The 16,079-nt window shown below is 51.9% G+C and overlaps 1 protein-coding gene and 1 long non-coding RNA gene across 5 annotated transcripts in view; one reads left to right on the forward strand and one right to left on the reverse strand.

The window, feature by feature from the left end:
- The window catches only part of Gramd1b (GRAM domain containing 1B), a 34,372-nt gene extending 19,746 nt beyond the window's left edge, over positions 1-14,626 (reverse strand). Inside the window, exons 1-4 of one of the 4 annotated variants that reach the window (XM_038321488.1) lie at positions 14,475-14,626; positions 13,708-13,728; positions 11,655-11,678; positions 8,889-8,909 (exon numbers count right to left, since the gene is read on the reverse strand). In XM_038321488.1, the coding sequence (XP_038177416.1) occupies positions 8,889-8,909; positions 11,655-11,678; positions 13,708-13,728; positions 14,475-14,588 (180 nt within the window). In that variant the 5' untranslated portion in view covers positions 14,589-14,626. Of the gene's footprint in view, positions 1-2,381; positions 3,050-5,496; positions 5,603-8,888; positions 8,910-11,654; positions 11,679-13,707; positions 13,729-14,474 lie in introns of those variants that run through there. The other 3 variants (XM_038321486.1, XM_038321487.1, XM_038321485.1) reach the window with 3 other exon arrangements.
- LOC119808928 lies at positions 5,135-15,710 on the forward strand. Its single transcript, XR_005284583.1, has 3 exons — positions 5,135-5,265; positions 9,586-9,822; positions 14,504-15,710. It is a non-coding gene; the product is annotated as an uncharacterized LOC119808928 (long non-coding RNA).
- The last annotated feature ends 369 nt before the right edge of the window (positions 15,711-16,079 follow it).

The raw sequence follows: 16,079 nt of genomic DNA on the forward strand, positions 1-16,079 counted from the left end.
AAGCCGGTAATAGAAAGGAAAAAAAAAGCACAAGTTGTGAAAAAGTGCATCTGGCACACGGGCATGGCACACAGGAGTGGCATTTCCCTCCCTATCTCACCAAACAACCTGCCAAACCAATGTACAATGAGAAACTGAGGCAAGACAAAAGCCTCAGGCTCAAGGGTACCCAATGCTATACAGTGCCAGACCCCAAGACTCGGAAGTCCATCCTCCATAAGCCATAGAAGCCAGGAGAGGGCCAGTCACTTGCACAGTATAGAGACTCAGCCCCTAAGAACTGCTATGCATCCTGGGCCTGCTCATTGCCGTAGACTAACTTAACACATCTTCCTTGGAAATCCCACCAGCCAGTAGTTAGGAATTCTGTCCTTCCGAGGCGTACAGTCTTAAAAGCTTTAAGAAATAGAAAAGATGGGTGCCCGTAGACGAAGGACACTCAAGGGTGACACAAAGATTACAACCGAGAGTGAGTCACATGCAAGGACAGAGGCACATCTGCATTCCACCCGGCCATGTGCTGACCTACTTACACACACACGAGGCTGCTGACCCTCTGCCAGAGACGCATGCCTGAGGGACAGATCGTCCTGCCGGCAGTGACATGTGCTTCCTGGCCTCTCACCCTCTCACCCACTTCCCTGGGAATCCACAGGCACACAGCTGCTAGAAGACGGACCCTTCAACTGTTCATGCTTCAACTTTCTATGAAGCTAAGTGACCCGCATGGAAACAGTCTGGGAGTGATTGCATCTGAACCCAGGGCTGCCCGCCTCCGCGACAGCCCGACCCTCAGACTAGAGGAAGAGGAACGTGGAGAGAGAGAGAGAGAGAGAGAGAGAGAGAGAGAGAGAGAGAGAGAGAGAGAGAGAGAGAGAGAGAGAGAGAGAGAGAGAGAGAAATGTGTGCATTCAGTTTGGGCCGATGTTCCAAGAGAGAGAAACCAGAGAAGAGTGAGGAAGAGGAATTTCTCATTAATCTGTCCATAATTTGAATTTCAAGCTTTTGTTCTTGACTGACTTACACGTGTATTATGGGAGGCCCAGTTATCTTCCCCAAAGTATACCACACTATCATCATATAATATCAAACTTCCCATCCATCAGGTTTCCAGACCACTAGAGGAAGTCATCTAGAAGCTTATCTAGTTCATGAATCCTACAGCTAGGAAAGACCTCAGGCCGGGTGATGGTGGCACGGGCCTTTAACCCCAGTACTCAAGAGTCAGGGAGGGAGATCTCTGAGTTCAAGGCCAGTCTGGTCCAAGTGAGTTCCAGGACAGTCAAGGCTACACAGAGGAAATCCTGTCTCAAAAACCAATCAAACAAACAAGCAAACAAACAAATGAACAAATAAAAAAAACCTCAAACAAAGACCTCAGATACAGCAGTCCTCCAAGAATCACTAAGTACTAGGCAAAGGTCCCACCTTTTAGAACAGAATCCGCACGCAGGAAACACTTGCTTGACAGCCTGACCGCTCATATAGTCCTCACAGCCCCCCTTCTAGACAGCCTCACAGCGAGCACACAGCCACCACATACATCACCACACCTCACCACATGGTAAATTTCATCACCCCACTTCATACTTGTGGGAAATGAGAGAGAGGCAAAGCAGCTCGCTGAGTAGTGTGGAGACCCCGTGGGAATGGAACGGGAGTCTTATCCAACTACTGAAAAGAAAGCCACGGGGTTTCCCGCAACAACACACTCACGGGAGGGAAGACTTGCCCGCTTTGGGGTTCCCTCCAGCTTCTCTCATCCCTGGGTGAGTCTTTAAAAAGTTCCTACAAGGAGGTCCCCAATCCACTCCAGGGGAAACTAGGTATCAGGCATCCAGTAACCTGATGCCGACAGTCCTCCCAGTTCCAATATTTCATTCATAGTGTCCTCTTCCCTGGGATTCTATCATAGCCAATGAGAGAATTCCAGAACCCACAGAGACAGAGGCACAGAAATCTACATACAATCTCCCAAAAGCAAGCAGGAAAGGACATGGATTGTTTGTGCTTATAGCAGTGGGAAGGAATAGGGACGATCTCCTTACTCCACATCTGTACCCAGCTGTCTTTATTCTGTCTGTTGATGTAGATGGTAGCCAGCCTCTCTGTACTAAAGTACAAAGACACATTGGATGGGAATACTTGGCTTTCAATCCTATGCCCCTTTGATGCTGGGAAACCTAGCCCCCTACACACACTCTCTATGTGCTCGTAAAACATTCTCTTTCAAAGGTGAAGCAGGGCTCACCTCGACAAAATGGCCAAAAAATGCTGGCTCAAGGGTTGTCAAGTCTGAGACTCTCAGCAGGGCCAAGTGTGGCATGAAAGAGTGCACAGAATAGTCACAGGGACACAGGGAATTGGGGTGACACACTCACGGCTGGGATTTTCTCAGATCCATGCCAGCAGTAGCATTCTGCACCAACAGGTGCTTCAGCAAGTGTCTTCAAGTACCACAGCAGAGACTGGCTATCCCGTTCCAGCAGGAGGCTCCAGAGGACCCCAGACTCTGTCAGTGATTCCATCACCCCCAACAAATGTCCCAGGCGAGGGCCCCCAGGTCCTTAACGCTGATCCTCAGGTTCCCTCAGAATGAAAGCAGTGAGTCTAGCCTGGACTGAACCCAGGTGATCTCGGGCTTCTGCACAGAGGGTCTAGACAATCCTCTCTTAGAGCCGTGCTCCCTGTGCAAACTCTCACAGATGAGAGGCTATAAGAAGCATGGGTCTCAGAGCGGGCTGGATGGCCAGTGTTCCACAGCTGGACTCCTCTTTATCCTTCCCATCTTCAGTCCGGGGGCAGCCCCGACGGGGTGTGGTCAGGCGATAGTCCCTGGTAGGTGCAGCCACTAAGGAGTCCAGGTGAGGCGCAAAGACATAGACACAGCAGGTACGCAACACGGGCTGAGAGTTGTGGAAGGGCAGCCCCACGTGAACAGGCAAACTCTACAGAGCAGGGTGACCCACAGCTGGGTCCAGAGGTCTATTTCCACTAGCTACTCACACTCAGAGTGACTCACAAGTGACTCTTCAGGAGCTCCGGGGAGGCTCGTCCTTAGTCCAGATATGCCCCACAGACTGGCCTGCTCAGTCAATGTGTCTGTCCCCCATCAGACCAGGACCGCCGTGACTCACAGCTCTCACCCAGGCAGAACGGGCCACCACTTAGCTGCAGCACAGGACCTGCGCTCATCCCCACCCCTGCACACACCCCTTTTGCCTCCAGAAGGCACTCCTTTCAGCTGGCCAGCAAATGACTTCTTTGTTAAGAGTCACTGGGGCCTGAGGGAGGGAGGCAGGGCTGGTGGGCGGGCAAGGCCAGAGCCCCGCACATGCTTCAAGTTACAGGATCTGGGTGATGGGCCTGGCCAATGTCCTACAGTAACCCCGGGCCTAGCCTGGCCTCAACCAGCAGATGTTTCCTGCAATGGAAAGTTGCTGGCCAGGGCTCTCAGTGAAGGAAGAGGAGGGGAGGTGCACAGGGCATCAGAGCTCTGGGGACATCTGAAATTTGAGACTGAATAGAGCAGGGGTTTCTTAAGAGACAGGTCTCCTCTAAGGAACCCGTCTATTCGGCAACTTCTCTGATGCAACATAGGACTCTCCAAATGTGCTAGCCACAGAGAAGTCGGACAGAAAGTCTGGAGGAGAGGAGGTCAGCCTGAGGTGCTCTCCCAAGGACTAGGCCCCATGGAGGCATAGGATCAAAGCCAAGCAGAGTCACAGGCAAGCTGCTCAGACCTTGAGGGCAAACTGTAAGAGCAGACCTTCTGAACCCTGGTGAGAAGGTAGGAGACAAGTCAAAGACAGAGATGGCAGACGGGCTGTGGAGGCGGAAAGGGTGCCACGCCAGTGGGTCTCAACCTGTGGGCCACGTCTCCTTTGGGGGTTGAATGACCCTTTCACGGGGGCTATGACCTATGGGATATTTACATGACGGCTCATGACAGTACCACAACTACAGTTTAAAGAAAATAATTTTACAGCTGGGGGTCACCTCAGCATGAGGAGCTGTACTAAAGAGTTATAGCATTAGAAAGGTTGAGAAACACTGAGCGAGGCAAAGAGGTGGAGAGGGGGAATAGACGGCGTGGGGACTGGGAGGGTGTGGACTCCCACAAGATCCTCAAAATAGTCAAGGCAGCTCTGTTCTACCCAGCTAGCCTACCCTATCAGGAAGGTCTTGGACTGTTGCATCATGGGTAATGTTCCTTCTTCTTATAAACCTAGTAATTTCCTATGCTGAAACTTTAGTATATTTAAAAATTACGCCAGTGATGCCAAAGAACACAGATGTTTGGGTCTCAGACCCTAAGAGTCCAGCTAAGAGGAACATGACAGCCACTGTTGGGGAAAAGAAAGCGGAAAGAATCCTTGCCTGAGGCATCTTCTAACTCACTCCCCCTTCCATCTTGAAGGACACCTGCCTTTATCTAACCTAAGGTAAACTCCACTCCATTAGATACCATCTGCCCTAGGAATGAGGCACCCTTCAGTTCAATCTTCTCTAGCACTTAGTATTTCATGTGTTGTGTAAAAAGTATCTATGGCATGGATGCATTCCCTATCGCTTTATTGGCATCTTCTCTCTCTCTCTCTCTCTCTCTCTCACACACACACACACACACACACATACACACACACACACGTACAGATCCCTAGATCATAAATCTGACTTCTCGGAGCATAGTCCCAGCCCTGACTCCATCCTAAGATCGAATTCTCTCTGTCCTGTGTGTCAGCGGTCCTCAGATTTTGTGACGGGTGAATGCAGCAATTCTGTTTTCCAGGGTAGTCGCAACACTTCCCTTCAGATCCACACCACACACAAGACACAGGCAGCATAGAACATTCCAGGAGGCTGTGGGAACTTTAACAGAAAGTCCCTGGAAACTCTGGTACCTAGGCCACAAACACGGGACAGCCGAGATGGTGACTGTTTGGACAAGACAGGGACAGTTAACACCCAGAGAAAAATGACTCTCAGTCTGCCTCAGCCCTGGTCTCCACCCCCTCACCGAGGGCTTGGCAGGGCAGGGCCAGAACTCCAGGAGCGGGAATTGGCTCCTAGCTAAACATTAACTCTACGGCAAACACTGGGTGCTGGGACCAACTGGTACCCTTTCTCGGCCCAGGCTCAGCAGGAAGCAGGGGGTGAGAGAGCCCAGGTTTAAAAAAATAGATTTTGGTTCAGCATTAACCTCACCTAGGAAGAAACCAGTGAAGAGCCACAAAGGAAATCCTGGTGCTTCAGCCAAATCCGGTAGGCAGAAGCCAGATGCGGTGGGACAAGGAGGTGACTAAACACGGGGTGGGCCCAGGTGCAATGGAGAAGGGTAGAGAAAGGGTAGGATGGGGGAGGGGGGAGCAGCCAGGAAGATTCTTCAAAGTTATGGGTAAAAATCCTAGGTGGGAGACAGAAGGACGAAGAGGAAGGACAGTGCTCGGAGGAAATACTAGGTGCTGGGCATGTCATCTCTGCTACCCCCAATACCTTCATCCACTCCTACAAAGCTTTGTCCTATGGTTCTCGAACCAACGCCAGTGAGACTTGCTGTGTCATTCCCAGGATTGGCACCAATCCCCCTTCCCTTCCTTAAAGCCAGCTTCCCTAACAGAGGACAGTGTTAGACAATGTGGGTGCTGTCTCTAGCAACTGCCCTATTCTAGGCTTTGTCCCTAAGTTGCTATGGAAACACTAACCCCCAAGGAATGAGGCATAAGGCAGGAGGGTTTATCTGCCCACCTGGAGCTCAGCAAGACCCATGCCTACTGGGACTAGGAAGGACCATATTTAATAGGCGGATGGCATCCCTCAGGCTTCAGTTTGACCAGCCTTATTTCTGACCACAGTTTCAAAGCCCTGTCACCTGACCCCTTAAGCACCTGACCACTGGGACTGCACCTTTGTACTCCCTGGCTGGAGGACTTGCTGAATAAAATGAGGTGGTCAGTCGTGGTGGGAAAGAACAAGACGGGCCCCAGGGCAGCGGCACCAGACAGAATCTTCATACTCCACCCTGACCCTGACATTCGGCCCTCCACGGACTTTGCCCCATGTCACTGGGGTCTAGCTGCTTCCTTTCTTATGATTCACCCTTCAGGTCAGGTCTGTTATTTTGTTGACAGCTTCCCTTTGGCTAGCTGTGGGACAATGAGTTAGCGGCTGGGTAGTGGTGACAGTAGAATGGCTTCCTCTTAAATTACACCCAGGCCCCTTGAACAGGTCTCGGGGGACTCCTATAGTAGTCAACACTCTGTAGAGCCCTGACTCTAGCCTGCCCCCAGGGTAGGAGACTATAAAGCTTACATCTAAAGGACTCCTAGTGCCAGGGATAGAAATTGAGGTAATGCAGCTGGTGAGCGGACTCTAGCTTGGAGAAAGAGAAAAAGCACTGTCTACAGCCACAGGAACAGGACACCATGATCCTCTCTGAAGGTCAGACTCCACCAACCAGCTAGCAGGGAGGAACAGAGGTGAAAGGTAGGTCTAAGGCAAAGCGGGTCATAACAAAAAGGGTTGATTGAGAGCCTCCCAGAGACTGAGGGGGGTAATGCTGAGGGACGGGTCAACCGAAGTTCCCCTGATGGTGCATCTGAGCATAGTATATAAGGCATAGCCACAGCACTCAGAGAGAAGAAAGTACTTAGCCAGCCAGGGACCAGTGAGTACTACAAAACCCTACCCAACATGGGGCTCTCAGAATGCAGGTTGCAGATTCTCGTTCTGGCCAAAGCAACCATGCCAATGTTTAGGGTAAATGTCTTCGCGGGGTCAGAGAGAACCCAAGGGAAACTTCTGCAGTGTCAACCAGACAGGCTAACCACACTATTAAGTGGCTCTGGAAAACAGAACCAGGGCATCTGTCTTGTCAGTAAGGGTAAGAGGATCTCATCCAACTAGCCTGCCTTGGTTCCATATCCAACCCGCCTCTCCGCTACTGCAGGCACTGAGCAACCTCTTTAGGAGCTACTCTTGTACAGGAAATACAGAAAGAAGGGAAAGCAGAGGCCATGGACTGTGCGATTCCCATGCAACACCTCTTGGTACCCGCAGCTAGGGCAATGGAAACCCTGTTTCTGGGGTCCTGACGGTCACCTGCCATTTCTGTTTCCTCCTCCACTTTCAATCCTTTCTGCTTCCTGCACCAGCAGGCAACAGCCCAGAGACGGCAGGAAAAAAAATGTATGTGTTGGTGATCATCCTGGAAGACTTACCAAAGTCCTCACAACCTGTCATTACACTGAGTACTCGGATGTCACAGCTTCAAAATCAGGCTGACGGAGGATGGGGAGACAGAAGAGGGGGAGGGGGAGGGCAGCTTAAAACTTGTAGCCATCAGGAAGAAACAGAAAGGCAGCCAGGTAATTGGGATGCAGAGAACAGAAGAGCATGAAGAGGGGAGAGAAGAATGGTGGGTGTGGGGGAGAGCCATAAAAGGAACGGGAAAGGAAGGCAAGCAGCAGCAGCTGTGCTAAAAGGCACGCGAGGAGAAAGGGAGCGATCGGAGCAAAAGTTGCAACCAAGATGGGATTTGCGTGTCTAAATCCAGATGCTTTAATTGCCCAATAGCACTGTGGCCATGTGTTTTCTGTATCCCTTAGGTGACACTAATTTATGCAATGCCACTCAAAAGGAGATTATTAGGGAGGAGACTGGGGTATTTGCGACAGCTGGTCCCACGACAGCTCCCACGCAGAGAGAGCTCCTCCCACCAAGATAGGAGCTGACATCAGTCTGAGGAGGCCAGAGGCCAGAAGACCCTTAGTGAGTCAGGGAGAAGGAACAGGCCAGGGGAGGCAGAGTTCAGCTTCTCTTCCACCTGCTGTCATCTCCATCCTCAACTTCCCCATATCAGCTCAGGCCATTTGGGGTGCTCAGTGGGGCTGTGGTTGGTGGGGCAATAAAATGCAGGTGGGATAGGCAGGCCCAGGGCAGCTTGTGGGATGCCAGAGTGTTAGCTGACATGTGTCTAACTTTAAGGAACTACTTAACTTATGACCATGCTGTACATGAACACACACATGGCCCACGGGGATGATTTCGACCCACAGCCCCACACTGAACACAAGCCTCTCCTCAAGTCCTTCCTCTGCTCCCTCCCATCCTGTCATTCCACCATCACGACAGCTTCTCCGAGCCTCAGCTCCCACTGGAGCAGAAGTGGATACAGGAGGAGGTGAGCTGGGGTGCAGGAGGAGTATTCTCAAGCACAGACAAGAGTCTGAAGCCAGACCACAGTGCACATCAGCTCTTCCACAAGGCAGTGCCCCTGAAGGCATACAACATGTGACCCGGGAAGGCCGAGAGACTCTGGTCAGCTGTCCTTCCAAGGAAGAGTTCGGAGCCTCACGACCTGGTCTATGTAACAAAGCGAACAGGGCCTTCACAGGGACTGCTAAAACTCCACAGAGCTGGATGAATGGCCACTAGGAGTGACCTTGACTCTGCTCCATAGACCAGAAGCAGCCCCAAGCCCTACACAGGTGCGTGCTCTGGAGGACACTGGATGTCTGCGACACATTCCATCCCACAGTACGGTCTCTCAGCTCCAGTTCCCCCAAGAAGACATCTTGGTTAGTGGATGCCAACTTTGGCCTCCTGTCTGGCCTTGAAACAGTCACGCTCCTACGGCTGCTCCCTGACTTCACATAGGGCACGAGATGAGGAACGCAATGAGGCGGGTCACTTCTTTGCGTCCCCAAATCAAATCCTCCTCCCCAGGACTTATCCATCCTGCTATAGATGGGAACTACTCTATCTATTTTGGGGTGAGAAAAGGTTGACAAGGGCAAAAACTCACAGAGAACTTGACAGTTTTACCTCCCTCTACCCTACCCCCCATTTTACTATTACCCAACAAGAAGAGAAACAGAAATACTTACATTGTACCAACTCTGGCTTTTCTGAAAAGAAAATAAAAAAGGAGAATGAAATTAGTTAGGGAAGAGATACTGGGAGCAGCCAGGGTCTTCCTTCCCCCTGGGGTAAAGGTAACACAGACAGCAGTGGGGGGGGGGGCCAAGGAGAAGGAATCCAAATGCAGCTCAATGCTTCCCGTGTCGATGCTCAGGAGGGTCCTCCTTTCGCAAGACAGATCCAGAAAGGAGGCCCAGGGAGCAGTCCATGCTGGAAGCCCCACCACAGCTGGGGCAGTTGGAGATGCAGGCAGTGGCAGCACTAGCTAGCGCTCGACCAGAAGGGAGTCAGAGCCCCATCCATCGCCAGGTTCTGCTGATGGGGGTGTGGGATGTGTGGTAGGCATCCAAAGCCTAGTTCCTGAGTGGGTTTTGACTAGAAGCAAAGTATAGATGGAGCCCAGTACAGCCTTCTGCTCCAGGTCATCTCTGGCAAAGGCAGGGTGGGGTATCTCGGTGATGGCAGAAGAGGCAGCTTAAAGTCACACAGTGCTCCTAGCTGGCGGGTGAGTAAATTCTTCCTATCCCGACCTCCTCACAGCTAACAGCAGAGGGATGGGCTGGGGTTCGGCAGGGGGAGAGAGGAGAATCGTGTCATCTTGGAAGGCTTCTCCTAACCCATGGTGTGACAACTTGGTGTTCACAAAGCCTCATTTTGTCCCAGCTCTAGAGTCAAGGAATTCTCACTCTGACCTCCCCAGGGGATCTGAAACTTAACAATGAAAGAAGGGGAATGGCTGGGGCCTGCTGTGCCCGTTTCCAGCCTCTACTTGTGAACATTCTGTGTGGATATAAGAAACGTCAAAGCCTCGATGTGATACCAGAGGATGGAGCCTGCGCACAGTCAGCAGTCTGGAGTGTACATCATAAATCCAGAACTGGGCAGGCACTGTGTCAGCTGGTAAGCTGTGTGTGTGAGGGGGGTAGTGGTGGAGGGGGAACAGGGTAGAGGTGACTGTGTGAACCAGGGTGGGCTGTGACCACAACGATGACCAGACGATCATGTGATCTCCCTTCACCAAGTTCTTCCTTTTGACCCTAAGTCTGGCCGACACTTGACCCTGTACTTTGGTGGTCGGAGGCAGGCAGTAGAAGTGGCCCGGGCATGAATATGTTTCCCCCTCACACAGCTTTCACTGACCAGTCTGCCAGGGCATCAGGTGGCAGGGCAGACATTCAGTCCCCCTCTGCTAGGGGCTCTCTGTGGTCTAACCTAGAAGGCACAGTCTTTTACCACAGAGCCGCCCCCTCCTCCAATCCAGAAGTTGAAGGGCGAACCCACATATCCAAGACTATTTCATCACAGAGTGGGAATTGCTACCTTGTAGGAAGGAATTCCGGACTTGGCCTCCCCATCATTCAGCCAAGGCTCTACATGCCTGGAGGAGGGTGGATGGAGCAAAAAAGTTGTATCTAACAGGGCCTGCGCTTCTACAAACGTTTTGAATGTTCACAATGATAACTGACTGTAGGACCACAAGAAATGGAGGGGGGTGTAGATGTTGGTTAACTGCACCTCGTGATGACAGCGAGTACACTCTTGCAGCCATCACCCAAGCTATCCAGGTATCCTGTGATGCGCTAGCCCCGACCCAAGCTTGTCACCTGCTTTGCAGATGAGGAACAATCTCTCAGCTGCCCCTAACCACTTCATCCCTTGTCACTTTTGTATACGACCCAACGAGGAAAGGGGGTGGTGGGACCAGGATCCTCTGTGGTCCTCAAACATGAAGCCTGCCCTCCGGCCTGTGCAGACAGAAGTGGCTCTCTTCTTACGCATTATCAAGATGTCAGTTCCTTAAGAAACTACTTGAAACAAACAGCTGCGAGGTCCCAGGAGTTTCAGTTAGGAACATCAGCCCCATCTCTACCTAGCTCCGTGATACCTTTATGGCTAATATTTGTTATAAAGTAAGAGCAAGGAAGGAAGTCTAAGAACCAAAAGAAATGAGGAAGGCGCCCTCTAGAGCAAGGGCTTTGGAGGTTCTGCCCCTGACCGGACCTCTACAGTTTCTTCTAGCCAGCACTGAGGGTGCCTTGGGGACACGTATATTAGCATCTACAGTGACATCCACATTAACCCTCAAGACTGTCCAGCAGGAAAGAGTTCCTGACCTTTGACCTGCCTCCTGGGGAAGAATTACATCCTTATGGCTTAGCATTCCTGGTCTGAGTCTGAAGGGACCTCAGACTCAGGTAAGGGAAGACCTCAGAGAGGCTTAATAAGGCCCAGGATGGTGGCAGGGGCCCAAACAGGCAGGAGGAACAGACTGCCTACCATTGTAAATCCATTGCAGTGCCTCTACCTGGAGGATCAAGCTAGAGCGCAAGGCCCCACAGAAGTAGGGAGGCCAGGTTCTAAGAGTTTATAGCAGATGGTCAAAGGGGGAAGGACGTGAGTACAAAGACAGAGCTGTCGGGGACAGGGTTAGAGCTGGACGTGGAGGACTTGGAGGACCTGCCCTGTGTTTCTTTGGACTTTCCTACAAGAAACCAGACAGGCAAGGAATAGACAGAATGCAAGGCTCCTGGAAACATACCCAAACTACCTTACAACAGTTTCCTGCCCTTGCATCCAAAAGCATCTCCCAGAGCAAAAAGGCTCAAGAAGTCTGGAAGGTGAGCTGGGGGGGGGGGGGGGGGCGGGGGCAAGGGGAGAATGGGACCGGGAGCTCTACATTAAGCATAAGTTGGGAAGGAGGGAAAAAAAAAAAAAAAAAAAAAAAATCTTACTTTGATCAGATTAAGTTTGTCATACTGAAAAGGAAACCATAAAAAATTAGAATTCAGACAGACAAACAAACAAAAAGGTGAAAGGTCACAGTAGCACCAGTGTCACAGCACCGGGCATTGCCAAGCACCAACAGAGAGCTAAGCTGCGAGGCAGAAGCCGAGGATGGAGTGGCCCTATCTGCTTGGCAGGCCTGCAAAGGCTGAGCCGTGCTCTTGAGCTGGCGGGGGGGGGGGGGGGGGGGGGGGGGGGGGGGGGGCAGGAAAGCATGCCCTGGCTCCCTCTGGTGGCCACAGGACATCGCTACCAAGTGCTGCTCAATTGTGGCCCAAACAGGGGTTTCTGGGAGTGAGAGTCAGCCCTGGGGTTCAGAGCAGAAGCAAGAAATCAGCCTCAACCACTGAGGCAATGATGGGGAAGGTGAAGCCTTAATGATTTCCCTGTCTCTGTTCCCCTGACCCCTGTGTGAAGGAGGCACCTTGCAGCCTGCTTGAAAACACACAGGGTGGCCTCTTTGCGGGAGGTGGTCAGGGGTGACCTAGCTATGTCTGTAGCAAAAACAGCTCTAGCTCACAGAACCTCTGCACGGCTGTATCAGGCCACCTTGAGAGGGTGCTCCCCGGGGAAGCAGTGTTAAAGGCTTTTGGCCTTGCCCCAGCAGCACTTCCTGGCAGTTCAACAGCTGGACCTGCATTGAACCCTCTGCAGCCTGTGTGTCACGCATGTTCCGGGTTGACCACAGCTGCTGCCCTGTGTACCTGCACTTGCACGACGTGGTAGTCCCCAGCTAGTCAGCAAGCTTTGTGCTGCTCACTGAATGAGCAAGAGCTGTACACTTCAGCTTAGGACTGGAACGACTAAAGACTCAGAGAAGACGTGGAGAAGGAGTAACCTGATGCCCACATCCAGCCAGATCCCCCTTCTTCCGGATGAGCCTCAAGCCCTCTGGCACCACATTTCAACTAAGGCAGAGGGGCGAGCACTCTGGCACAGTGACGAAAGGTCTTATACAAGTCCTGCCCCCAGATACTGGGCCTGCCTGAACCTGCCCAGCCTCCTACATACCGAGAGGCCTCCTGCTGGCTTCCTCACTCCAGGCTGTGCTCCACTGGCAATAGCCACTTCAAGTCCTGAGAGCACTTGAAGGGCACAATGGGCAGGCATGGGTGTGGGGCTTCGCGTTCTTCCATCAGGAACGAACAGTGATGTGCCTTCCTCCCCGAAGACGCCTGCAGACACTGTTGTAAGTCTTCCCGCGGCTTCTTCCAACTGCACTGCTCTCCCACAATTGATTTCCTGGGCACTATTGTCTTAGGCACCGACTGTTCACCATTTACTCACTCCTCGGACCCTGGGTAGACAGAGTCTGGCACATCTCTCTCCTGCAACCATATATCCAGAGCCTGGTGGGTCCTGCAGATTCATCAACCTCCAGACGCTGGCACTACACCCTCTTTGATCGAAACTCAGGGCTCTAGGCAAACCACGAATGAATTCCAGGGTGGTACAAGCAAGGAAGTAGTGAGGGGTGCCCTGGCCAAGCAGCTCTCACGGGTGGAAGGAAAGACGAACTAGGCAGATTTCGGGAGGTCCTACCCATCAGGTTCTCGTCACTTCTGCCAGAGAAGCCAGACTCACCCATCACAAAAAAACAACAGTATGACTAACCGGAGGCACCATACCCATAGGAAAGGAACTACCTACCCCCTGCAGGACTCTGCTTTTAGGAAGTGCCACGCTAGAAGGGAAACACATTCCCACTAGTGATGGTGTTTGAGAAGCAAGCAGACACGGGGGTTGGTGGGGGAGGGGGGTCGTTAGGTTCTGTTCTCTGACGTTAGGTGCAGTGGGAGAGGACCCTCAGTGACTTCCAAGCCAGATTGCCAAGGGATGGGGGCGGGGCACAGTGGGATCGGCCCTTCTGGGAAAGGGACCAAGCAGGACATATGGGCAGAACTGGCAGGGGTGAAGGGAGGGGGGCTGAGCTGAGCTGAGCACTACAGACAATCCAATACTAGAGGGGTAGAGGAAAAGACGGAGACAAAGATGGCTTACTTTTGAGAGGCGCTTGTGAGACTAAAGACCATGCATGCAGAGGACGTATTTGGGAAACAGTGGGGAGAAGAGGAAGAACAAGAAATCAGAAGACAAATTCAAGTGGGGAAACCAGCTCCCAAGCCTCCCGGGGAGGGGTCCCCTTTCTTGTGCCCTATGAGTCTGGTGGTTTAGGAGCCCCTGGGCAGAGGCCTGGGAGTGGAAGGAGAAGGCTGGGGAACCACAACCACGTGAGGCCTCTGAGCTAAACCTTGGACCAGGAGCCTGGGTGCACGGGTGTACAGGGACAGGAAGGGAAGGCCCCGGGACTGGCCCTTCTGCAAGATGAGGAGGTGGGTATGTAGGTAAGGCAGGGTGACAGCCAAGGAGGAGGTTAAAAATAACACTCTGGAAGGTTCCCTGAAGCCTTTCTTTCTGGCAATACAGTCGTCCCAAATAATGTCCCTTTACCAGTTCAAGGGACCAAATTTAAAGGATTAAGCAGATGGCCCCTCCTGATCCCCAGAGCCCCCTCCTTATCTCAAGGGTCATGAAGTTTCTTAGGACCTACAGAGAGATGGAAAGTGGGGGAGAAGAGGAGCGTGTGGCTCAGGACTTGACCTGAGTGCTTAGACAGAAATCTATTCAATTAGGGTCTCCCCCTGATGGCTCTGACCTGACCTGAGCGCATAGACCGGTGCTGTTCAGGCACAGGAAGTACCCAGTCAGTACCTTCTTCCTGCAACTAGCTAACGAGGGTCACTGGGGCTCCAGCGTAGTCTGCTCACCTTGGAATTTTTGCCACCACTTCGACCAGATTGTGAAGAGCAGCTGCGTTGCACACCCTGCTCCGGGGTAGATGGGGACTTGTCCGAGGAGTGATCTGAGCCCTTCTCCACCATGGTGTCTCCGTCTTGGTTCTGTGGCGTTGGCGAACGGGACCGCTTCCGGAGGATGGGGGAGCAGGCCGGCGTGCTGCGGTTGGAGTTACTGGCAGTGCTGCGGGGGCAAAGAGAGACAGGGAATGAGGTGAGAGGGTGGAGGAAGGAAGAAAAGCTGACAGTGATGGCAGGCCAGAGACCCATGCAAAGGACCCGGGCGACGGGCTGAGAAAATCAAGAGGAGCCAAATAGGGACTCGCTGTATTGTAATGTTGCTACTGGCCAGCAGGGGGCAGTAATGCCAGTGTAAAAAAGTCTAGAAACCAGCAGGTAGGTATTAAAATATTGACCCACCCATCCTGCAATCTCCCCGTCCAAAACAGTTTGAGCTTTTACTACTTATGATAGGCAGAAAGCTATTAGGAAAAATAATTTAAGCCCTGAAAGAATCATTGGTGTTCACTCAATATCACCAGCTCATTTTACAAACACTGTGTGTCGACCCTTTTGTTCATAATGTCACGTTTCAAAGCATTCACATATATATTATTTCATAGACATGTCTTTTTAAAACCATTACGTTATTTTCTTTTGCATGTGTGTGAGTGTGTGTGTGCCGCGCGCGCGTGAGCACACGCGGAGATGTGCCACAGCACACCTGCGGAGGTCAGAGAGCAACCTGCTGGAATCTGTCCCCCTCCGAGAACAATGTGGATCCCGGGGAATGAACGCAGGCCACTGATTGGCAGTGAGCACTTACTTTTATCTACCGAGCCTTCTCACCGGCCCACATACCATGTGTCTAAAGACATTCAAACAAGCTAATAATGGCGAGTGCCACTATCCTTAAGTTTAAAAAATGAAGACAAACGTCTGGCAGACAGAAGTAAGTAATCAAAGCAGAGACTCGGAGTTTGCTTCAGATGGAGCCATGCATCTGGTATTCGATGGCGTTATGCTGCTGTCCCAGTGGGGCACGGTCTTATCCTCGAGCCCCCACCCCACATTCATCTCTGAAAAGGTTCTTGCACTTCTCATGGCACCAAACCCAGTCATACCTCAGCAGACCGTCTGCTAATACAAGAATTGAACCTGGGCTTGTGTTTTCAAGAGAACAGAAGAGATAAAGAAGAAAACCTTGAATTCGTTTTGCTTTGTTTTGAAAGGAGAAAGGGAAGAGATGGACGAAAGGGGAAGGGGAACGGGAAGGAATGGGACTACAACCTGTGAGACTGCAAGGGCCACAGAGCAAGGTGGCAGGAGGGGAGGGGACGGGATCCTGTCCACCTGGGCGGTAGGTAACCAGACTGGATAAGCCAGGCAACCATCTCAGGAAAACCACATTCTGGCCTTGCCTCAGGAAATAGAGCGCAGGGTGCCGAACAGTGACATTTGCATGAAGAGCTGGCTGTAACCTCAGATGCCCCACTGGAGACATTTGCAATGATTACCATGCTTTGCCTCCTGGATAAACTCAATATAGGAGAGAAAGTCTATACCCTCAAGCGGTAC

Source organism: Arvicola amphibius, chromosome 3, assembly GCF_903992535.2.
Source record: "Arvicola amphibius chromosome 3, mArvAmp1.2, whole genome shotgun sequence".
Lineage (NCBI taxonomy): Eukaryota > Metazoa > Chordata > Mammalia > Rodentia > Cricetidae > Arvicola > Arvicola amphibius.